The sequence below is a fragment of the Panthera pardus genome, unplaced genomic scaffold (assembly GCF_024362965.1).
Source record: "Panthera pardus isolate Hobbes unplaced genomic scaffold, ASM2436296v1 HiC_scaffold_9, whole genome shotgun sequence".
Taxonomy (NCBI): Eukaryota; Metazoa; Chordata; class Mammalia; order Carnivora; family Felidae; genus Panthera; species Panthera pardus.
Genome location: NW_026527024.1, coordinates 1888304 through 1912233, shown reverse-complemented (window position 1 = coordinate 1912233; position 23930 = coordinate 1888304). Strand labels below are relative to the sequence as shown.

Below are 23930 nucleotides of genomic sequence, written 5' to 3'. Positions count from 1 at the left end.
ACGATGAAGAACAGGAATGGGATGGGTTGGCCAACTCCCAGATCTTCATTCAGGGGTGTGATAGGGAAGAGAGAACTGCATCTGTGGGCTGATTATATTCCCCATGTCTTCTCTTTGGGATTGGAGGAGAAAGTCTGGGGAGAGGTAGGGACCCAGGAAGAAGCAGGCTGCTTTCTCCATCAGTTCCATCAATGAGCAATGGGAGTCCCTTCCGTTCCCCTCCCTTTCTCTTTTAAAATTTGGATTTTATTTATTTATTTATTTTTCATGTTTTATTTATTTTTAAGAGGGAGACAGAACATGAGCAGGGGTGGGGCCAAGAGAGAGGGAGACACAGAATCCGAAGTAGGCTCCAGGCTCCGAGCTGTCAGCACAGAGCCTGACGCGGGGCTTGAACTCATGAACCGCGAGATCATGTTTTTATTTTTTAATCCTGAGAATATAGTACCCATTCGAAACCATTAAAATCCAAATTTTAGGGGCGCCTGGGTGGCTCAGTTGGTGAAGCAGCCGACTTTGGCTCAGGTCATAATCTCGCGGGTTGTGGATTCAAGCCCCACGTCGGGCTCTGTGCTGACAGCTCAGAGCCTGGCGTGTGCTTCAGATTCTGTCTCCTTCTCTCTCTCTGCCCCTTCCCCACTTGCACCCTGTCTCTCTGTCTCTGTCTCTGTCTCTCTCAAAAATAAATAAACATTGAAAACAACAACAAGAAGTCAGCACTGGAGAGAAGGCACCCTGGCAGTGGCTGTGTGGGTGATTATTGCTCTCCCTAGGGTGGGCAGGGCCTGGAGGAACCCAGAAACTGACCTGCCCCTCCATTGCCCCGCCCTCCCTGTCCTTCCCTCTGCTCCACCCTTCCACCCCCCTCCCTCTTCCTCTGAGTGAGGATATATCCAGAAATCAGGTCTGCAACCCAGAGCAGGGCCCTCCCCCTGCCCACGCTGGCTCCCTGATCTTGGACTTCAGCCTCCAGAACTGCGAGCCATAAACTTCTGCTGTTTATAAGGCACCCAGCCCGTGGTATTTTGTTACACACTAATTGTGTGTGACAGGCAACCAATTTCATTAGTATCTTCCTGCCTGTCTTTCTAGGGCATGTATAGACCCCGAAGACCTTTCCCCACCAGTGCAGAGAATGTCCTCGCCCATACAATTTCTTTCACAATCACCTGGAATTGCGTTGTGTGGATGCAGCATTGTTTATTCAGACCTGCAGGATCTCACTAGTAGATGGATATTTGGGTTGCTTCCAGACTTGGCTATCAGGGACGCTACCGTAGTGAATCACACATGCTCATGTTTTCCCCGTGTTGGTAGGTAGATCTCTGCGTTAAAGCCCTAGGAGTTGGATCAGTGTGTCACGGGGTGAAGGTGCTTTCTGTAGCGTCTCCCTTGGCTGAATCACTTTGCATGCCCATCAGCGACATCCCAGAGGCCCCGGCAGACTCCCAAGATGCAGCTGTCGGTCTATTTTTTAAAGCCAATCTGCTAGGTAAATCTAGTATTTCGGTGAGTGTCATTTGCCCTAGTAATAGAGGTCTTTTCTGGGGTGGAGTGGACCAAGGTGAAGGGAGGTCAAGGCCACTTGCTTTCTCATCTGAGTGTATCTCACATGCATGACCTACTGCGTGGCCTCGCCCCCTGTGCCTCCCGCAAGAAGCAGCACAAGGAGCGGAGCCTGAGGGGTTTGTTGCCTGTCCCTGGGGGGCACTTGGGCTTCTAGGTGGGGTTAGCTGGGGGTCCTTCACACAGGCCTGTAAGTCCCATTATAACTAAAAGGGTCAGGCATTAAGCAGTCCCCCTCCTCCTCAGGGATCCAGCGCTGGACGTAGTTGGGGCCACCGTCCCGTGGCCACACGATCACAGGGTCTCTGGACGCCAGGGATGGGTCCTCATCGAAGAAGTTGAAAGGCCGGAGCAGGAAGCCCACGGAGTTCCCCGGTGTGGCAGTGTTAGGGATGTCCTCTGAGTGGGGGATGTGCAGGAAGCCCACTGTGACCCAGGCCACCAAGTCCTGTGGGAAAGAGGGGTGGGCAGGGCAGGGGAGGCTCAGAGAGGAGAGGGGTGGGCAGCCCCCTCAGACCCCATTAAAAATTTTTTTTACATTTATTTATTTTTGAGAAATAGAGTGAGACAAAGTGTGAGTGGGGGAGGGTCAGAGAGACGAGACACAGAATCTGAAGCAGGCTCCGGGCTCTGAGCTGCCAGCACAGAGCCTGATGCAGAGCTTGAACCCACGAGCTGTGAGATCATGACCTGAGCCGAAGTCAGAAGCTCAACAGACTGAGCCACCCAGGCGCCTCCCTCAGACCCCATTTTTAAGGGGGCAGACCACTGAGCTTGCCCGCCACATGGCGAGCGGCTGCCGTCTATCTTGGAACCGGGCACAGATCTGGTCTCGGGCTAGGGCTTGGGGAAGGCGGGGCCAGTACCTCATTTTCGATGTTCTCATTGTTTTTAAGAAACTCCTCAAAGACCACAGGTGGGTCCCAGGGGTCATTCTGGTTATAGATGCTGCTGCTGCACACTTCTGATTCCCGGTACTTGGTCACGGCCAGGGGGTACCTGCCCAGAAGAGACACCAGGTGGCTTTGGGGGCCAGGGAACCTCCCAGCCCTTCCGAACGATGGCGGGAAGTTACTGCCTTCCCCCAAATGTGAGATCATCTCCGGGGCGTCAGCCAGACTGACCGACTGTCAACCGAGGCTCTGGTGCTTGGCAAGGCCCTCCACCCTTCCCCCCTCCCCAAACACAGAGCCCCAGACACACACGTGCTCGCAGGTCCAGAGACACCACCAAGGGGACTCAGAATCTCGTAGATAGAAGCATGGATGCACACAGACATTTGAACACTGAGAGGAGCCTGGGGCCCTTCTCTGCCTCCTAAGCCTCCCTTACCTGGCCCAGGTGATAGCCTGCTCCTCCTGCCAACCCAGGGGCAGCACCTGGTCGGCCATGGAGTGGATCTGAAGTCGGTAGCTGCGCTTATGGCCCCAGCGGTTCTCCCTGGGACTGGCAAAGAGCAGGTACTTGGGCAGAGGCTGTCTGAAGCGAAAGGCCGCCTGGCGCTCCCGGTGGTAACTTGTCTGCTCCAGGGTCGGCTGCACCAGCTGGTGTCTGGGGCTCCAGGGATTGGTGATATTTTCTAGCTTCATCTGCAGGGTCTGGAAGCTATTTTTGGTGCCTACAGGTGTGCAGGAAGAAGGAGGATGAGAACCAAGCCCCCTGACCTGAAATAGCCTCATTCTGTGCTTGGATCCCCATCCCAGACGCCCTCTGAGAGCAAACCACCAGGAGAGGAGCACAGAGGATCTCGGGGATGCACACCGAGCTTGCTGTAGGGGTAGGAGGAAGGGATTAAAACCAAGAAACCGTGGAGGAACGAGGAGAAGACTCCGAGTCAGGCCTGTTCTGATAGTGATTTGAGGTCAAGCCAAGTCTGTCATGATGCCCCTGCCATATTCTATGGGGACATCATCAATCCAGGAGACAAGGAGTATTGTGGATGACATCTTAGGGTGCTGGGCAGCGACATTTCCTATACTCCAAGGCAATGTCTCCACCATAACCCTCTGCAAGTGCACCTTTCTGCCTAATCCATCCCCTTGTGGGGGGGCCAATGCAGCCCCCTTGCCGGGGAAGGGCAGGGTGTCACATTCACTGCTTTTCAGGGGCTCACAGATTTCTAGCACTGCAGTGTTCAGAGAAGCAGGCTGGGCAAAGGCTCCTGATTTTATGATGCGAGTGTTTGGTGGGAGGGTCTTTCCAGAGCCCAAGTCCTACCTGCCACATCCAGGTCGACGCGGTAATGCACTAAGTGAGTGTGCATGTTGCCAAGCAGGTGTGTGTGCAAGCGGGTCCCATGGCGCAGCCCCTCCGGGGTATAGAAGGTGGCGTGGACGTAGCCGGTGGCATGCATCTTGGCCTCCATCACCCCGTTGGGGTAGAAGATGAAGTCCCAGATGTAGTCATAGTTGTAGACTGTTGACGTTGTTCGTAGCACCAGCACCTGGCCCTGCAGGCCTGCATAGAAGTTGAAGCCGCCGCTGAAGTTGGAATTAAAGTGTCGCCTGAGGGGCACTCCCGTGGGCATCTCAAAGACACAGAGGGCTCGGGGGTAGCGCACGGGGTCATCGGCATCGTAGTAGTGGAGGGCATCTAGGAAGGTGGCTGTGTCCGGGCAGTCGATGCCAGGGGCTAACTCATGAGTGACGCTGCCCAGGCCCCAGCCCACGTCGATGTACTTGGTCTGCATGCCCGCAGGCGTGTGTCCTCCATACAGCGCCACCGCCTCCTGCACGCTCACCTCGTAGGCTACGCGCTCGCACCCGAAGTGCACGTTCAGGACTTGTAGCCCCGAGGAGGAACGCAGCCTGAAGGAGAAGCTCCAGCCGCCGTAGAGCACGGTGTTGCCCTCCAGCCGGTAGCGGGGACCTTGGGGCTGGACCAGGCGGGGGCCAGTCACATTGATGGGGGTGGGGAAGTCCCCACGTGGCTTGTAGGAGGAGAAGAGGGGTGGTTCTTCCGTGCTCTTTTCACTCTTGCCCTTGGGCGATGGGTCCTCCAGAACCACCACGTCTACCTCTCCATCCTCGTACTTCCGCGCCAGCTCTTCCGGGCTCCGGTAGAACTTCCCATTGTACCAGACCCGCTCCACCGTCCAGTTTTGGGCGTTGGTGCTTCTGTGATCCAGGAGGAGCTCCAGCCCAGTGGGGTGCAAGAAGTAGCCTTCTACAAAGAGCTGCAAGATAAACCAAGAGCGGCGCTCGCCGGAGGCCAAGCCCCGAGGCGCCACGTCTGTGAAAGTCAGGCATCGGGAGTGACAATCTTGGTAGGAGAAGCCTGTGGTATCGAGGAAAAACTGGTGCAGGGGCTTCGTGGCCTCTTTCAGGGCGTGGCCCAGGAGGGCATACTCCGCCGAGGAGATGGGCCTGGAGGCCCAGGTGGCCTGGTGCCCAGGCTTGGGGGGCAGCTCTCTCATGTAGTAGGGCCATGGCAGGGGCCCCACAGCGAACTCGGTGATGTTGGGGTGCTCCTGGGCTCCGAAGAAGATGACGGCACGTGCCTCCCGCGCGGGAGGCCTTCCACCTTTATCCAGAAATTTCAGTACGTGTTGCTTCTTGGGCAGCAGCATCTCAATGAGGAACACGGAGTTCTTGGCCATGGTCGGTGTTCGGGAAGGCTCCAGCCTCAGCTCCTTATGGGACCAGAGGAAGTTGCGCACGGCCTTCAGCTCTTGGGCACTCAGGTCCTCGAACACCCTGGCCTTGTGGTGCAGGGTCCGTGGGGTGCACTTGGTTGCGGCCACTGTCTGCAGCGCCAGGATGGTGGCAATGGCCCAGCCAAGGGCCAGGGTCTCTCGCTGCATGGCTCTGGAATGGAGTAGCAGAGATGAACTTAGTTGTTTTATGGGAGGAAGTGAGTTTCCACGAGCCCTGCACAGCGATGTCCCTTGGCTGGGTGGTTTTCCTGCAGCCTCAGCCCCCTCCCTCACCCATTCCAGTGGGATCCAGGCCTCCATGGCAGCGGCGGCCCCAATGCTGCTCAGGTCTTTGCTTCCCATCAATTGTAATTCTGCCCTCTCCTTGCTCATCTGCAGGCCTCTGTGAGTCCTGTGCATTTTCTTACCTAATGAACTCATTTAGCCCTTTTCTGTGTATTTGCTCAGCAGGGCAGAACTTTGGGTTCTTACCTCTCCACCTTGAGTGCTACTTGTGTCATTAGGTATTGACAGCAAAACTACATTTCTGATACAATATGATATTTTTCATGTAGATACATTTTGAAATTCAGTGTAGAAGTTCAAAGAGTCAGCCCCAGGGTCAGGTTGCTTGCGCTCGGGTCCTCGTATGTGTTACCACTAGGACCAGCTGTGTGACCTTGGGCAAGCAGCTCAGCGTCTCTGGACCTCCACTTTTTCAACTACACAATGGAAATAATGACTGCGACAGCTACCTCTAGAACTGGTGCAAGAAATAAATTGGACAATAAAGATAACGTGTTTAGAATTATGCCTGCCTTCTAGGAAGCACCCAAGAAATGCTAGCTACTCTTCTTTTTAATTTTTTTTTAAGTTTATTTATTCATTTTGAGAGAGAGAGAGAGAGAGAGCGCATGAATCAGGGAGGGGCAGAGAGAGAGAGGGAGAGAGAGAGAATCCCAAGCAGGTGCTGCGCCTCAGCAGAGGGCTCGAACTCAAGAACCATGAGATCATGACCTGAGCCGAAGTCAAGAGTCGGACGCTAAACTGACTGAGCCACCCAGGCGCCCCTACTCTTCTTTTTAAAGTCAACTACAAAGATACGGTCTGTGATACCAACATATGTAAAAATGGAGGCAATGTAAAGTCATTCGACTGTGATTAGGCTGTAGACCTGAGGCTCTGAGGGTGCGGACGGGGTGGCCAGCCCTGATCCAGAATATTTTGACACTTCTGGTGGAGCCCTCAGCTTGCAACTGCTAGCCATGTGGGGCCATCCCAAGTGGCATTCAGGGAGATGCCTCTCCCCCTTCCATTTTGGGGGACTGTGTCAGGCTCTTCACGTCATTTTCCCACCCCCAGGGCTGCCACTAGAGCCCCCTCTGGGTTTCTCATCTTCTCCCCTGGCCCTGGTGGGAGGGCCCTAGGGACTCACAGGAGACTTCGGGACTGCTGGGTGAATCCAGAGCCAGCAAAAGGACATGGGGTGAGCGTGTGATCTGCTATTAAATTTGCCAAGGCTCACCCCCCCGCCCCTTTTCTTTTTTTTTTTTTAGTAGATTTTACTTTTTTAGAGCAGTTCTGGGATCACAGCAAAATTGAGCACAAGATACAGAGATTTTCCGGGTACCTCTGACCCCTACTCATATGCAGCTTCCCAATGAACAATGTTCTTCTCTAAAGTGGGCCATTTGCTATCATCTATGAACTCACACGGACACACCAAGGTCACCCAAAGTCCACAGTCGACGTTAGGGGTCACCCTTGCTGTTGTACATTCTATGGGGTTTGGCAAATGTGCCATGACATGCATCCATCATTATAATATTGTACAGAGCAGTTTTTCTGGCCTAAAAATCCTCTGTGCTCCATCCGTTCATCCCTCCCTTCCCTCAAACCTGTGGCCACCACTGACCCTTTTATTGTCTCTATAGTTTTGCCTTCTCTGGGATGTCACGCAGCTGGAACCCTACACTGCACAGCTTTTCCAGATCAGCTTCTTCCACTTAGTGATAAGCATTTAAGTTCCTCCATATGTCTCTTCTCGGTCAGGCTCCCCTCCCTTTTTTTTTTTTTTTAATAATCTCTTAGGTCCAGATTTCTTTCTGCTTTGCTAAGGAGGGAGATGTGGAGGAGATCCATGGTCCTTTCAACCTGAACTTGGCTGTTCTTTTAGCTTTTACCTTTCCTGGTACAATCTTCTACTCTGACATCCAAGCGGGCAGCCGGTGAGGTGGACAATGGCAATGAAGCCCCAGGAGGAAGGAGAATTGGTAGCCAGGGAGAGCCCAGGCCGGGAAACGTGAGGCATGCCCTTCTTCCCCACTTCTCATCCCCAGCACCCTGAGAACAGCATCCATGCCCTCTCTGTGCCTTTCCTATCTCACCCCTGGGCGGTTTATGTTGCATACGAGTGTGCTACACCCTGGAGTCATTTCCTCTGGGTTCTTGCCCCTTGTATTCTGGCTCACCCACCCCTTGTGTCTGTGTTTCTCCTGCCCCTTCCCTCCACACCTTTCTCCCCCTGCTTCCATCCCCACCAGTCACCCCTTCACCCCTTCCCCTGCATCCCCCATCAGAACGCACCTGTGTGTTCCCCTGTGGGCTTGCCTCCGCTACCAGCCTTTGCCTCTGACTCCTTGAGCTTTATGGCTCCATGGACCCCGCCCTGGAGGGAGGGACAGGGCGAGGCATGGGCTGACCAAAGTGAGGAACTGCAGCTCAGGGGTTCCACAGTTGGCATAAAGCAGCGTGAGGACGTGCACGGGGCTCTGGCTGCTGCAGCCAGGAAAGGTCTTGTTACACCTTCAAGGACCCACGTCTGGAAACTCCTCAGTCCTTCACCACTGTAGTGACCAGGGTCCACTTCTGTTTTCCCAAACAGCATATGGTCCTAGATCTGTCTCCCTATCATTCCTCCTGCCGCAGGGGACCTTCCATGAGACTTGTGTGCTATCTTCTCCATTTTGAGCTGCGCGCACAATGCCGTCATCTGTTAAAGTAGGTGGTGAGTTTCTGGGGGTGCCTAGGTGGCTCAGTCAGTTAAGCATCAGCTTTTGACTTTGGCTCGGGTCATGATCTCACGGTTTGTGAGTTTGAGCCCCACATCGAACTCTGTGCTAACTGCACACAAAGCCTGCTTGGGGATTCTCTCTGCCCCCCACCTTCTGCCCCTTCCCTGCTCGTGGGCTCTGTTCTCTGTCAAAATAAATAAATAAACTTAAAAAATTAAAAAGTAGGTGGCGAGTTTCAGAGGTCAGAGATAAAGACCAGGGCAAGTTTACTAGTAAGTAAGCAGCCTCACTCGAAACAGTTACATGGACAAAGGCAGGGGCTGGTAGAGACAGACACCAACATCAACAACAGAGAATGTGACCCATATGTAGAATAGGGAACCAGAGATGGAATAGCTTGGGAAGGAGAAGCCCCTAAGTTAGTCAGAAGGTCTTACTAGCCATCTCTATGGGGAAAGGAGGGAGGAGCTGGCTGGGGACAAGGTCAGTCAAGATGGCTGGGGAACCTGGGAGTGGGGAGGGGAGCAGCACTGTGTAGCTCAGGTTGATGGTAAGGGGAACGTGGGCAAAGGAGAGAGCTTCTGGTCAGAGGGAAAGAATAGAATCGGGAATAGTGTGTGGCTTGGAAGGAGAGGTCATTATTCCCCCCATCACTACGTCTTGACTTCCTGTTCTTTTGTTCTTATGTGGCTTTTGTATTTCTCATCATTATCTTCCTGTTACTTGTATTGCAAGTGATTTTGGTATTTATTGGCAGCTAGATCAGGAAGGAGAAAACAATTAGTCAACCTATTACTTGTTTGCAATTCCGGAAGGTCTTTGGTGTCTCTAAGGAAAGGGATTAGTTTTAAAGGTTAAAATGATTGATGTGATGACATCTCTTACATCCTTTCTCTTTCATTGTCTGAAGGATTGAGGGTTGGTTAGTTTCCATTATGGGCTCACCAACACCATGGAGACTTGAGGATGTCCAAAAGAGACAAAGAGAGTTATAGGAACAACTTGACATTGAGAAGTGCAGTCTGTTTCCGTTCTACAAAGGACATCATAACCAGGATAATGGGGTGAGGACAGATCAGGAAAAGATACTTGTAAAGATTAGAACAGAGAGGGACCACACATAAAAGAATGAAGTTTGACCCTTAGCTCACACTATACACAAAAATTAACTCAAAATGGATCAAAGACGTCATGTAAAAGCCAAACTATAAAACGCTTAGAAGAAAACATAGGAATAAGTCTTCATTTTTTGAGTTCTTTTTAAAAAAAATTGTTTATTTTGAGAGAGAGCGAGAGCAAGCAGGGGTGGGGCAGAGGGAGAGGAAAAGAGAGAATCCCAAGTGGGCTCCACGCTCAATGTGGAGTCCCGAGTGGAGTTTGGTCACACGACTGTGAGATCATGATCTGAGTTGAAATCAAGAGTTGGACACTTAACTGACTGAGCCACCCAGGTACCCCAGAATAAATCTTCTTGACTTTGAGTTAGGAGGGATTCCTAGCCATGGCTCAAAAGCAGAAACAACCGAAGAAAAAACAGACAAACCAGACCTCACCAAAATCATAAACTTTTGTATTTCAAGGGACACCATCAAGAAAGTGAAGATAACCCAGAGAATATGAGAAAACGATTTGAAAATTATATATCTGATAAAGGACTTGCAACTCAATAAGAAAAAAGACAACTCAATGAAAAAAGTGGGCAAAGGATATGAATACATATTTCTCCAAAGAAGATACACAAATGACCAAAAAGCACTTGAAGAGATGCCCGTATCATTAACTATCAAGGAAATGCAAATCGAAATTATAATGAGTTATGACCTCACACCCACCAGGTTGGCTGGAGTCAAAAAGCCAGAAAACGAGTGTTGGTGAGGATGTGGAGAAATCAGAACGCTCATGCACTGCAGATGGGAATGTAAATGGAGCAGCCACTGTGGAAATTGTTGGCACTTCCTCCAACAGTTAAACACAGAGCAACCATCTAAATACCCAAGAGAAATGAAAACATATGTCCACACAGAAACTTGTAACAGATGTTCATAGCACAGTTGCTCCTAGCAGCCAAAAGGTAGAAAAAACCAAAAGGTCTGTCACCTGATGAATGGAGAAACACTGGAATGGTATTTGGCATTAAAAAAGGGTGAAGTGGGGCGCCTGGGTGGTTCAGTCGGTTAAGCGTCTGACTTCAGCTCAGGTCACAATCTCACAGTCCGTGAGTTCGAGCCCCGCGTCGGGCTCTGGGCTGATGGCTCGGAGCCTGGAGCCTGCTTCTGATTCTGTGTCTCCCTCCCTCTCTGCCTCTCCCCCATTCATGCTTTGTCTCTCTCTGTCTCAAAAAATAAATAAACGTAAAAAAAAGGGTGAAGTTAGGTCATGATCTCACGTTTCATGGGTTCGAGCCCCACATTGGGCTCTGTGCTGACAGTTCTGATCCTGGGGCCTGCTTTGGATTCTGTGTCTCTCTCTCTCTCTCTCTCTCTCTGCCCCTTCTTCACTCATGCTCTGTCTCTCTTTCTCTCAAAAATGAATAAAAACATTAAAAAAAAGAAAAAAGAGTGAAATACTGATACATGGTACAATATGGATGAATCTTAAAAAATATTATGCTAAATGAAAGAAGCCAGTTAAAGAAGACTACATAGTATATGTTTCCACTTAAATGAAATGTCCAGAATAGGCTAATCTATAGAGGCAGAAAGTAGAATTCGTGGTTGCCGAGGGCTGGGGAGCGGGGTAGGAGTGATAGCTAATGGATATGGAGTTTCTTTGTGTGGGGATGACAACGTTCTAAACTTGATGGTGGTAAATGTTGCACATTTCTGTGAACATGCTAAAATCCATTGATTATTAACTTTACCGGTGGATTGTATGGTATGTGAATAGCTCAAGAAAGCTGCTTTTAAAACAAAGTGACAGGGACTATATCTAGGAGCTCCTACAAATAAGCCAGGAAGAGGAAGCAAGGGACCTCGGGGCAACTAACAGAAGAGGAAACCAAAATGGTCCAGGGACACGAGGAGATGCTCCCATGTGGTGGGGATTAGAACGATGTGATTATTCGACAACAAGATCTCATTTCATGCCCGTTGCTGGCAGAAATGAGAAAGCGAGGTGGTGGAGATGTGGCGAAACGGGTAGCTCGAGCAGAGGCTGTGGGGAGGCATGCGGATGATAGAGCCTTCGGGAGGGCCGGCCCAGTATGTGGGCACCTAGATAGTTGCACACCCTACGGGACTCAGGGATGCTACTTCTGGCCTACATGCCACAGATTCGCCCACAGATCCACCAGGTAGGACTCAGACACACACTGTGGTGGAAATGGGAGCTGGAGGCCATCTGGGTGTCCATCACCAGGACAGGGAGCCAGCAAGAGGCGGTCAGTGTGCACCGTGGGGCACCGTGCAGTTGGTGGAAGCAGCGGAGTGGTCCACACAGCCACTCACTGGGGTGGCTCTTAATGTAAGAGGAGGGGCACCTGGGTGGCTCAGTCTGTTAGGCTTCCGACTTCAGCTTAGGTCATGATCTCACGGTTCTGCTTATGGGTTTGAGCCCCGCATGGTCTCTCTCTCTCTCTCTCTCTCAAAAATAAATAAACATTAAAGAAAAAAGAACGTAGGAAGAAACAGGATGAATGATAGAGCACAATACCATTACATAAATTAAAACACGTGCACACAGAGCAACTGACATATTTTCAAGAACAGATGCAAATAAAAGGATAGACGCTTCCCCAGGAAATGTTGCCTGGGGAAGGTGGAGTGGGGACACACACACACATGCACACACACACACACAAGCACGTGTATGCCCACATATATGCACACACACACATGTGCGTACAGACACATCCATGCACCCATATATATGCATATGTACATACATACACACATAAGAGAGACAGGGGAGACTTTGCATGGCCAGTGATGATTAGGTCTATGCACTGGGGTACATGCTTAATTCTGTAATGGATGTCTGTAAATACATAAAAGAAGGGTCTGAGAAGAAAGGCGAGTGGCTGCACGTTATCATCCTAGGATGGAGGGGACAGGGTGGAGAGGACAAGTAGAGAGGACAGGGTAGAGGGGACAGGTAGAGGGGACAGGGTAGAGAGGACAGGTAGAGAGGACAGGATAGAGAGGATAGGTAGAGGGGACAGGTAGAGAGGACAGGGTAGAGGGGACAGGTAGAGAGGACAGGGTGGAGAGGACAGGTAGAGGGGACATGGTAGAGAGGACAGGTAGAGAGGACAGGGTAGAGGGGACAGGGTAGAGAGGACAGGTAGAGGGGACAGGTAGAGGGGACATGGTAGAGGGGACAGGTAGAGGGGACAGGGTAGAGAGGACAGGTAGAGAGGATAGGTAGAGGGGACAGGGTAGAGGGGACAGGGTGGAGAGGACAGGTAGAGAGGACAGGGTAGAGGGGACAGGGTAGAGAGGATAGTTAGAGGGCACAGGGTAGAGGGGACAGGGTGGGGAGGACAGGATAGAGAAGATAGGTAGAGGGGACAGGGTAGAGAGGACAGGTAGAGACGACAGGTAGAGAGGACAGGGTAGAGGGGACAGGGTAGAGGGGACAGGTAGAGAGGACAGGATAGAGAGGATAGGTAGAGGGGACAGGGTAGAGAGGACAGGTAGAAGGGACATGGTACAGGGGACAGGTAGAGGGGACAGGTAGAGAGGATAGTTAGAGGGGACAGGGTAGAGGGGACAGGTAGAGACGACAGGTAGAGAGGATAGGTAGAGGGGACAGGGTGGAGAGGACAGGTAGAGAGGACAGGGTAGAGGGGACAGGTAAAGGGGACAAGGTAGAGAGGACAGGTAGAGGGGACAGGGTACAGAGGACAGGTATAGGGGACAGGAAGCATCGCAGGCCTCCCACCTGGGGGATGAAGGACGAGGACAGGAGTACTTTTGTAGGCAGGCAGGGAGGTGGGACGTACAAGCCTGAATCTCCCTTTTCATGTAAAGGCCAACCCAAAGTGTACACGGAAAGGTAAATCACAGGACAGGTAGCACAGAATAAAAGTGACACGAGCCATGCCCGAGGGTGAGTTCTGCCGGAGTTTAGAAAGAGATGCCCCTCGGACTGCAAGACTCCCCCGGTCTAGGCTCCGGCCCCTTCACACCCCATTCCCAGGGCCGTGGCAGCCAAGCACGACTAACTGCGGGGCTTAAAACAACAGAACACTTTTTCCTTACAGTTTCGAAGCCTGAAAATCTGAGATGAAGGTGTTGGCAGGAACAGGCTCCCTCTGAAGGTCCTCGGGGAGGTCCCTCCTGGCCTCTTCTAGCTTCTAGGGTCACAGCCAACACTTGGTGTCCCTTGCTTCCTTGGCTTGTAGACACATCACCCCATCTCTGCCCCCATTGTCACCTGGTGTTTTCTGTAGTTCTCTGTCTCTGCGTCCCTCCTCTTATAAAGACACCAGTTACTTAATTCAGGGCCTGCCCTACTTCATCTTCACTGATTACATCTGTAGTGACACTATTTCCAAATAAGGTCACAGTCTGAGGTCCCAGGAAGGATATGAAATTTGGGGGACATCATTCAATTCATCACAACCTCTTTACACGTCCCCCCTTTCAAATGCCAGTCCACGGCAGGCGAGTGAATTCTGAGCCCTGAGCTCAGGGCTGCTGACCCAAGGGCTCACAGATAAGAGCCTGAGTGGGGTCTTGGGGTGTATGAGGGACTGAGGAGGAGGAGGGTGCCCTGGGCAGGGGTCAGGGAGGAGCGGAGCCTTGGGGCTGAGATGTAGTGTGCTCCTGGGACCTTGAGCAGGGTGGGGGTTCTAGGTGGAATGGGGCACTGTGCCCAGGAAGGCAGAGGTGGAGATGTCCCAGATGGCGTGGACAGGGTGAAGACCACGTTGTGCACTCCTGTGGAAATGTGGGGGTGGGAGAAGCCTGAGGGAATGCAGGGGAGACCATGCGGGACAGAGGTGTCTTTAGGAACGACCTCAAGGAACCGGAGACAAAACGAACACTTCTTGGGCAGAGTGCTGGGTGAAGCCACTGTTTTTGACTCAGGCGGGGGAGTTGAGGCGTGAAGTTCTGGAATTCGGCCTCATTGCTTTGTGAGCAGCTCTTTTCCCTAGCTCATCATGCCCTGTGTTTGGCTCTCGTCCCTCCCCATTGTGGGTGACCTTGGTTTCTGAAATAAGTCTCTCTCTTCTTGGGGTTAATGATTGACAACTGTTACAGATAACACTTGGGCAAAGACTGAGTCCTTTAAGTTCTGGGCCACCTACCTCTCTTAAAGGGGCAGAGCTGATGGCCTTGGGGATGACGTAGGGGGCAGCAGGCCTGTTCTGGCGGGGAGGGGCAGCGGAATATGTGAAGATGGGTCTAGTGTCTGGGGTTGGTAGGCCAGAGATCACAGCTCAGTTTTCCCATTGCTAAATCTTGACGCTGTTTCTAGAAAGTCACAGCACACCAGAGATAATTGGAGATAATCTAGAGAGTGGGAAAGAAAGAGCTTCACAGGGGCCTCCCCAGCTCCACTGGGGGTCCCAGGGCAGGGTGGGGGGCTGCAGGGAGGGCAGCCGAATCCCTTGATTAGATCTCTGGGCTAATGAGGGACATCATAAGCTTTATCTCTGATTAGGGAAGGCTGGTTTGCAAAGGGAGAATTCCACCACCTTCCAAATGCAGGGTCATTGGTCATGAGGGACCCTGGTACTATTCATATTTTGAGTCTGACAATTCTGTGTGTGAATTCTGTCCTATGCACCATGGCACCTTTAGTGGCATCCTGGCCTCTATTCACTAGATGCCGGCCGCCCCCGCTCCCCCCCCCCCCGCCCCCCCCCCCCCGCCCCGGTTGTGACAACCAGAAAAGTCTTGGGACATTGACTAGCTGAGGCCTGTTTGTTTTCTAGTATTTCGCCGTATTGCCCCATGCAGATACTGCATTTTATACAAATGGAAGGTTGGGGGAAACCATTGCATTGGGCAAGTCTATCGGGGCCGTTTTTCCAACATTTGCTCACTTCGTGTCTCTGTGTCAGATTTTGGTCATTCTCACATTATTTCAAATGTTTTCATTATTATTGTATTTGCTATTGGTGATTGGTGTTCAGGGATCCTGGATGTGACTGCTGTAACTGTTACGGGGCATCTCAAACTACACCCATATGAGAAGGTGGATTTAATGGCTACACGTCACGGGTGGTCTGGCCGCTTCACCCCCTGTCCCTTCTCCCCTCCATCTCCTTCTCCTCAGACCCCCTTAGTCCCTGAGATGCAACAATATGGAAATGAGGCCAATTAACCACCCACAGTGGCCCCTAAGTGTGCGAGTGAAAGGAAGGGTCATATGTCTCTCACTTTAAAATCAACAAAACTAAAAGGCAACTGAAGGAATGGGAAAAGATATTTGCAAATGACATATCCGACAAAGGGCTAGTATCCAAAATCTATAAAGAACTCACCAAACTCCACATCCGAAAAACAAATAATCCAGTGAAGAAATGGGCAGAAGACATGAATAGACACTTTTCTAAAGAAGACACCCAGATGGCCAACAGGCACATGAAAAATGTTCAATGTCGCTCCTCATCAGGGAAATACAGATCAAAACCACACTGAGATACCACCTCACGCCAGTCAGAGTGGCTAAAATGAACAAATCAGGAGACTATAGATGCTGGCGAGGATGTGGAGAAACGGGAACCGTCTTGCACTGTTGGTGGGAATGCAAACTGGTGCAGCCACTCTGCGATGGAACTGGAGAGTGTTATGCTAAGTGAAATAAGTCATAAGAGAAAGACAGATACGATATGTTTTCACTCTTATGTGGATCCTGAGAAACTTAACAGAAGACCATGGGGGAGGGGAATGGGGAAAAAAAGTTACAGAGAGGGAAGGAGGCCAACCATAAGAGACTCTTAAAAACTGAGAATAAACTGAGGGTTGATGAGGGGTAGGAGGGAGGGGAAGGTGGGTGATGGGCATTGAGGAGGGCACCTGTTGGGGTGAGCACTGGGTGTTGTATGGAAACCAATTTGACAATAAATTTCATATTAAAAAAAATTCTTATTCAATTAGGGGGAAAAAAAAAAACTAGACGTGACTGAGCTCAGTGTGGAAGGCATTTTGAAAACCAAGGTGGGTCAGAAGCTAGGTCTTGGGCATCAGTGAGCCAAGTTGTGAAAGTGGAAGGAAATGCTGAGGAAGGAAATGAAAAGCGCTCCTCCGGGAACACATGGGTGGTAAGAAGGCAACAAGGCCTCCTGCTCGTGTGGAGAGAGTTGCAGGGGTCTGGACAGAAGGCCACACCAGCCACACTTGGACTCCTCAGATGCACCTGAAGGTGACTGAAAACCTTCTGGGAAGGATTCACCGTTCTAGAAGCTATTAAGAACATTCGTGATTACAGGAAGAGATCAGATTATCAACATAATCCGGAGTTTGGAAGAAGGTGATTCCAACCCTCCTGGAGAGGACGTGGAGGGTTCAGGACCTCAGTGGAGGAAGTCACTGTGGACGCGGTAGAAACAGCAAGAGAACTGGGATCAGAAGTGGAGCCTGAAGAGGGGACGGGGTCGCCACCATCTCAGGATGAAACCTGGACGGACGAGGAGGAGCGAAGAAAGCAACTTCCTGAGGTGGCATCTCCTCCCGGTGGAGATGCCGCAAAGACACGGTCACAAGGGATTTGGAACGTTCCGGAAGCCTGGTCGGCAAAGACACGGTCACAAGGGATTTGGAACGTTCCGGAAGCCTGGCCGGGGAAGCAGCCGTGGGGGCTGAGAGGACAGACCCCGGTTCGGGGAAAGTTCTCCTCTGGGTAAAATGCCATCAAACGGCACCGCCCGCCACAGAGAAATCATTCACGACGGGAAGAGCCACCCGGTGTGGCCAACGTCCCCGCTGTCTTATTTTCAGATGCTGCACAGCCACCCCGCCTTCAGCGCCCACAACCCTGCCCGGTCAGCAGCCGTCACCGTCGGACAGGACCCCCTCCAGCAAGAGGATTAGGACCCGCTGGAAACTCAGACGGCGGTTAGCACGTTTCAGCAATAAAGTCGCTTTTCAAGGAGGTGTGTCCACTGTCGTTTTGGCCGCGGTGCTGGGGCACACTTCACATGCCGCAGTGTGGTGCAAACGTGCCTTCCGTGCACCGGGAAACCAACACCTCCCTTGACTCACTTTATTGCAATATTAGCTTTTCTGCAGTGGTCTGGAACGGAACCCGCGATATCTCCGAGGTACCCCTCTATCTCCTGGGGGGCAAAAACGCCCTCCTGCAGAGAGCCATTGGTCTGTGTGAAGCCCTCCTGCTCTGTACCTGGAAGCAGGTGGCCTCCCCCCCCACCCCCCCGCCCCGACTCTCACCTGGATCTCCCAACCTGTTCTCCATGCTTTTGTGAGAACACAACTCTGACTGTGGCCCTTTCCCTGCTTTGGGGAGTTCCAGCTTCCTACTGGGTAAAATGTAAACTTATTTATTGGCATGAAACACCCCTGACCACCCAGCTCAATCTTCCTGTTGTTCTTGGAACACCACTCACCTCCAAAGTGCCTCCCGCCCCCTGCTCCTTCTGTCTAGCCTGGCTTGGGGGGCCGCTCCTGGCCCCTTTGTTCTCTCTCCTCCTTCACTTACCGGCTCCGGCAGTCAAGGCTCAGCACCACGGCCCTCTCTTGACCTGTTTTACACGCTCCAGGCAGCTGTGGTTTCCCTTTGCATCCAGGGCACGCGTCTGGCTCTCTTACTGTGTTCTTCTGTCACCGGGCAGGTCTCTGGTCACAGGTTGGCCTCCTCTGCCACCTCCTTGTGGGCAGGGACTCAAGTCAGCATCTCCATTTTTTCAAAGCTACAGAACCCAATACAGTGCCTGGCATACAGACAGTGGGTTCTCCTGTTTTGTTTTCAGAGTGAATGGATCATGTGGCAAAGGGGGGTAGAAGACACGTTAGAAGTCCAGAGGTCAGAAGAGTTTTGGTTAATTGCTGTTGGCAATCTAAGAAAAAAACCCTGCTCCAGGGTGAGGTTTCAACCAGGTTACTATTTTTTCCCAGATTTATCGGAATATCATTAACATACAACATGGTATAAGTGTAAAATGCACAACACCTTTGATTGGATGTACTTAAATGTTGCAATGCGATTACCACTGTAACCTTAGCATACCCTCATTGCATCACACAACTACCATTTCTTTTTGTGTGGTAAGAACATTCAAGATCTCCTCTCTTAGCAACTTTCAAGTATATAGTATGGTATTGTTATCTATAATCCCAGGGCTGTGCATTAGATCCCCGGAACTTGTTTGTTCTGGGTAAAAACTGGAGGTTTTCACCCCCCTGACCAACATCTCCCCCTTCTCCCCACCCCCAACAACCACCATTTTCCTTTCTGTTTCTATAAGTTTGGATTTTTTAGATTCTGCATATAAATGAGATCATACAATATTTCTTTCTCTGTCTGGTTTCTTTCACTGAGCATAATGCCTTCAAGGTCCATCCACGTTGTCACAAAGGGCAGGAGTTCCTTCTTTTTTGTGGCTGAAAAATATTCCATGTTTACACACACGCCTATGCACACACATACACACATTGGAATATAAAATATTCACACACACACACACACACACACACACCCTACATCTTCTTTATCTATTGGGTGAAAGATATTTGGGTTGTTTCCACATCTTGGCTATTGTGAATAATTATGAAAAAACATGGGGTGCAGAGATCTCTTCAAGATCCTGATTTCACTTCCTTTGGGTTTATACCCAGAAGTGAGATTGCTGGATCATATGGTGGTTGTATTTACATTTATTTTTTTAAATCTTTTTTTTAATTTACAGAGAAAGAGAGAAAGAGAGAGTATGTGTACAAGTGGTGGAGAGGGAGAGGGAGAGGGAGAGGGAGAGAGAGAGAGAGAGAGATTCCTAAGCAGGCTTGATGCTCAGTGCAGGGCTTGATCCCATGACCCTGCAATCAGTCCTGAGTCAAAATCAAGAATTGGACTCTCAACCGACTGACCCCCCCACCCCAGACGCCCCTGTATTTTTAGTTTTTTGAGGAACCTCCATACTATTTTCCATAATGGCTTCACCAACTTACATTCCTACCAACAGTGCACAAGGCTTCCTTTCCCTTCATATTCTCCCTAACATTGTTGTCTCTTGTCTTCTTGATGATAGCCATTCTAACAGGTATAAGGTGGTATCTCCTTGTAGTTTCAATTTGCATTTCCCTAATGTTGAGCACTTCTTTAGAAAAGTTTCTGTTCAGGTAGTCTGCTCAGGTTTGAATCAGATTTTATTGTTATTGAGTTGTATGTATTCTTTATATATTTGGGATATTAACCTCTTGCCAGATATATGATTTGCAAATAATTTCTCTTGTTCTTTATGTTGCCTTTTGATTTTGTTGATGGTTTCCTTTGCTGTGCAGATGCTTTTTAGTTTGATGCGGTCCCTCAACCAGGTTACTGTTAAGATGACCACACAGATGGGGTGTGGGGTGATCAACTGGAAGAGAAATCTTTATATGGTGTCATAGGCCCCTTAGGTTGAACACACATGAGAGTGATGTGAGTCAGCTCAGCTTCAAGGACATATGACCTATGTGGTCTTCCAGGGTCCCACACTCAGAAGGGTACTGCCCTTAACTTATACTTTACTATCGCTGTCTTGAAATTCTTAACTTTTGAACAAGGGCCCCACAATTTGATTTGATACTGGGTTGTGCAATTTATATAGCTGGTCCTTGCTTTAGAGGATCAAGGGTTAAATCTGGATATAGAAGGTCAAAGAGGGGGTAGGGCAGGGAGACAGGGTAGAGGGCAGCCAGGCTAGCTCAGTGCCGGAATGAAGGTAGATGAACAGGGTTGATAAGATTAAGGGGTGAGGTTGAATTGCAGAGGGACCCAGGTCAGGGGTCAGGAAGAGAGGCTCCAGGCAGATGGTGGCAGCAGCAAAATTGTAACAGGTGATTGAGGCCAAAGTCTCAGAGCCTTTGCTTCCAAGCCTGACCCTTGCTGGCTCCAGTTCATTATTTTTACTGATTTGGGCTTTTTGCCCCATTCCTCCTATATAGCTCCCCATTTGCTGAAGCAAGGAGTGCCAGGCAAGCAAACAGCCATTTGTGAAGTTATAGCACATGGGTCTGGAAGCTCTGGGGCTGCCTGAGAACCCATGCTCCAGTCTACAAGTGGCACCAGGAAAAGCAGGAGAGCGTGTCAAGCTCCTCTGCCATTGAACTTGTGTCCCAGGTCCTTCATTCCTCTCCAGCTTAGAGACTTAAAAAGAAAAAACAACCCACATTTATTTATTTATTTTGAGAGAGAGGCAGGGAGAGAATGAGCTGGGGAGGGGAAGAGAGAGAGACAGAGGGAGAGAGAATCCCAAGCAGGCTCTGAGCTGTCAGTGCAGAGCCTGATGCCAGGCTCGAACTCATGAACCGTGAGATCGTGACCTGAGCCAAAACCAAGAGTCAGACGCTTAATTGACTGAATCATCCAGGTGCCCCAGCTTAGAGACTACTTATTAAAAATTTTTTTTAACGTTTATTTATTTTTGAGAGAGAGAGAGAGCACGGTGCAAGCAGGGGAGGGGCAGAGAGAGGGAGACCCAGAATCTGAAGCAGGGCTCCAGGCTCCAAGATGTCAGCACAGAGCCTGACACGGGGCTCAAACTCAGAAGCCGTGAGATCATGACCTGAGCCGAAGTCAGATGCTTAACCGACTGAGCCATCCAGGCATCCCAAGACTTCTTATTTTTTATTATCGTTACTACTTCTACCTCTATTATTGTTTTCCTTTTGCTAAAGATGAAAAGATGATATATCATCACGCATTATCCACATCAGTACAGGGATGAACGAGGTCCAGGCAGCCAGCTCAGATTAATAGCCAGACTGATAATCAAGATCTTAGAGCCACGATGGGGCTGGGCTCAGGGAGGATAGAAGGAGAAGGGGCTTTGTGGGCCTTGGCTGTGCAGTATCAGCCCCCCCATGCTCCGTGCACCCGGTTTCACCCTTGTCCTCCTGTCCTCTGCCACCAGGATCTGGCAGTTTTGTTTTACAATCCTCAGCCTGAGTGAGCTGTGGGAAGGGGAAACGAGGCAAGAGTTCCTGCTGTGTATTCTCAGGGCAGGGACAAGGGCCTTTCAGTCAGGACATGACATGGGAGACAGAGGCCATTGGTCAGCTCCTCTCCATAGTGAGGAGAGGCCCTTTCACAAGAGCACGCACGGGAAGGTCTGTGTCTTGCTAATGAGTGAATACCTACTGCCACACCCACCTCTCACAGAGGCCCAGGCTCCACTGTGCCAGAGACCCTATGTGCATTGGCCTTACTTAATCCTAGAGATGATTCTGGAAACAGGCATCATCCCAAGGCACAGCTGGTCGGTGGCAGAACCAGGATTTTCACTCAGGTCTCTCTGTCTCCCTAACAGGGAGGTTTTTCCCTATGAAAAAGTGGTGTCGAGCCCCATAAGGGGGCAAATGGGCACTGTCCTGTAGAAGAGTCCTGTCTTGAGCCCACTTCAGCAGCATGGGTAGCCCTTCCGTGTTGGTTTCTGGAAAGAAGCTTTTGTGTCTACGTTGGGGTGAGTGTCAGCAAAAAGTCCCATTGCACTGTTGAGTATGCTCCTGCTTTTGTTTGTATTTATTAAAAAAAATCCTTCGAATATTTGAGTATATCATTTATTCAAGTTTATCTCTTACCATCTCAATGGCATTATAATGTTTCCTAGAAGGCAGAGCCCAAGTCTGAAAAATTAGCTCTTTTGGGTAAGGGTTAGATGTTCTCGCACCTAAATAGATGCTTAATCTCTGATTTTAAGCCACTGGAATCTGTCCTGGATAAATTCGGATTCCATACATGGGACGGCACCTTTTCAAGCTCCTGGTCCCCATTCTGGACCAGGCAGAGCAGGTAGCTGAAGGGCCCCTCAACAGCAGGGGTTTAGCGGTGCTCCACAAGGCACTCCTGGTGGTTCCGTACATGAGAAGGTTCCCCAATGACACCAGCTGGCTGGAGCCCCACCGCATTCCCCAGAGGCATGGCGCTGACTTCCTAGTGCACATGATGAATGGTCTGCCCAGTGTGGATGTCCAGGTCTGTTAGCAGGCTACCTTGGCTTTGGATTCAATTCGAGGGTTTTCTAGACTTGGAGGGGCTGATTAGCCAATGTTTTCCGTAGGCCTCCACAGCTTTGGGGATTTGCGAGCGCTCAGGGCAGAAAAGGCTTCTCTGCCATGGGGCTCTGACACTTGCCAAAAGAAGCAAGGTCTTGGCTATGTTGTGCCTCTTGGGTGTCAGGTTGGCTAATCCCTTTACGGGTTTCCATGCCAAGAACATCTCTGTGAGTGTCGCTAATCCCTGGGTTTTTCTGTTGCTCAGGAAATGGGCCACAATTCAGCTTTTTCCTGGGTTTGCCCTCAGGCTGTCATGGACAGGGGCCCAGGATGTTCATTGTCTTCCTCCTCCAGTTGTGTGACCTCCACGGTGCCGCCAGGTCTCACGAGAGACTGTCCAACCTGCCTTGTCCTTGAGAGTCTTTTCCGGCATCCGCATTCTTTGCCATTGTGGTTTCCAACAACATCCTTGAGAGTCCTTCCCAGAATCCGCGTTTTTTAACGTTGTGGTTTCCAGTCACATCCTTGAGAGTCCTTTCTGGTATCTGCGTTCTTTAGCATTGTCGTTTCCAGCCACAACCTGGACACCCCGCTCTGGGTGTCACTCACTGGGAAAACAGTGACCGAAAGACATCATGCAGACCCTAAGGGATGGTTCCAAGTGCAGATATGAAAGCCCTGGTTCCTGCTCTTGGGGATGTGGTCCTGAGTGGGGAGAGACAGGCCTGTAGACAAGTAAGGGTCACACATGGTCAGATGCGGAGACCGATGTGTGCCCGGGGTACAGAGAAGGGATGGACCACTTTTCCGGGGGTGGGGCAGTGGTTTACCAAAGGCTCCCGAGGGGGTCTTGAAAGAGGTACTGGACCTTGAAGGAGGACCTGGAAGGCCAGTAAATGTGGTGCTGATTGTGTGTGAGAGGAGCTTATGCAGGGGCAGGCAGTTACTACGGGCCGAAGGAGCACTGTCAGCAGCTGGTCCAAAAGTACAGGCAGACAAAAAGTGGAAACAGCTCGAAGTCCACCAGCAGGTGAATGGATAAACCAATAGTGGCCAGTTCATATGATAGAATGCTGCTCAGTAATAAAAAGGAACAGACTGATACTGATACCCGCGACATGGATAAGTCTCAGTGACATCGTTCTAGTGAAAGAAGCTGGAAACAAAAGACAAAACACTGTACAATTCCATTTGTAGGAGGTTCTAAAAGAGGCCAAAAGATCTGAACCATGGTTGCCCCTGAGCAGTGGGAGTGGGAGAGGGGACTGGTGAGGAGGGAGTATGAGAGAACTTTCTGGGGCATATCAGGATGTTCCAGGGCTTGCCAGGGGTTTGGGTTACACAGGTGTATGCATTTGTAAGAACTCATTAAATGGTGCATGTGCCAGGCTGAAAAATGGCTCTCCAAGATGACCACATCTTAATCCCCAGAACCTGTGAATGAATAACTTTGTAGCAAAAGGAACAGCACAGATGGAATTAAATTAATGACACTGAGATGGGGGGTTTATCCTGGATTATCCAGGTGTGACCACAGAGTCCTCGAGAGAGGGAGGTGGGAGGTCAGAGTTGGAGCTATTTGAGGATGTGGGGAGGAGGCGGTCCCGAGCCAAG

At 50.6% G+C, this 23930-nt stretch overlaps 1 protein-coding gene across 2 annotated transcripts; it reads right to left on the bottom strand.

Moving 5' to 3' along the window:
- Positions 1–1180: 1180 nt before the first annotated feature.
- Positions 1181–18087, bottom strand: AOC1 (amine oxidase copper containing 1). Of its 2 annotated transcripts, none has more exons than XM_019424761.2 (5): positions 17824–18087; positions 3784–5372; positions 2899–3184; positions 2433–2565; positions 1181–2014 (listed from the first exon to the last, which is right to left on the bottom strand). In XM_019424761.2, exons 2-5 carry the CDS (start codon positions 5366–5368, stop codon positions 1745–1747), a joined length of 2274 nt encoding a protein of 757 aa, XP_019280306.2. In that variant the 5' UTR covers positions 5369–5372; positions 17824–18087; the 3' UTR covers positions 1181–1744. The 2 variants fall into 2 exon arrangements, with proteins under 2 accessions (XP_019280306.2, XP_019280308.2); XM_019424763.2 differs by lacking the exon at positions 17824–18087 and adding an exon at positions 7787–7868.
- Positions 18088–23930: the final 5843 nt, after the last annotated feature.

Bases quoted from the DNA above. Each gene is read 5' to 3' on its own strand.
- AOC1 (XM_019424761.2), bottom strand. From the start codon at position 5,368: ATGCAGCGAGAGACCCTGGCCCTTGGCTGGGCCATTGCCACCATCCTG. The intron at 3,185-3,783 runs GTAGGACTTGGG...GCACACCTGTAG, and splicing joins CGTCGACCTGGATGTGGCAG to GCACCAAAAATAGCTTCCAG. The intron at 2,015-2,432 runs GTACTGGCCCCG...TCTTTCCCACAG, and splicing joins ATGAGAACATCGAAAATGAG to GACTTGGTGGCCTGGGTCAC.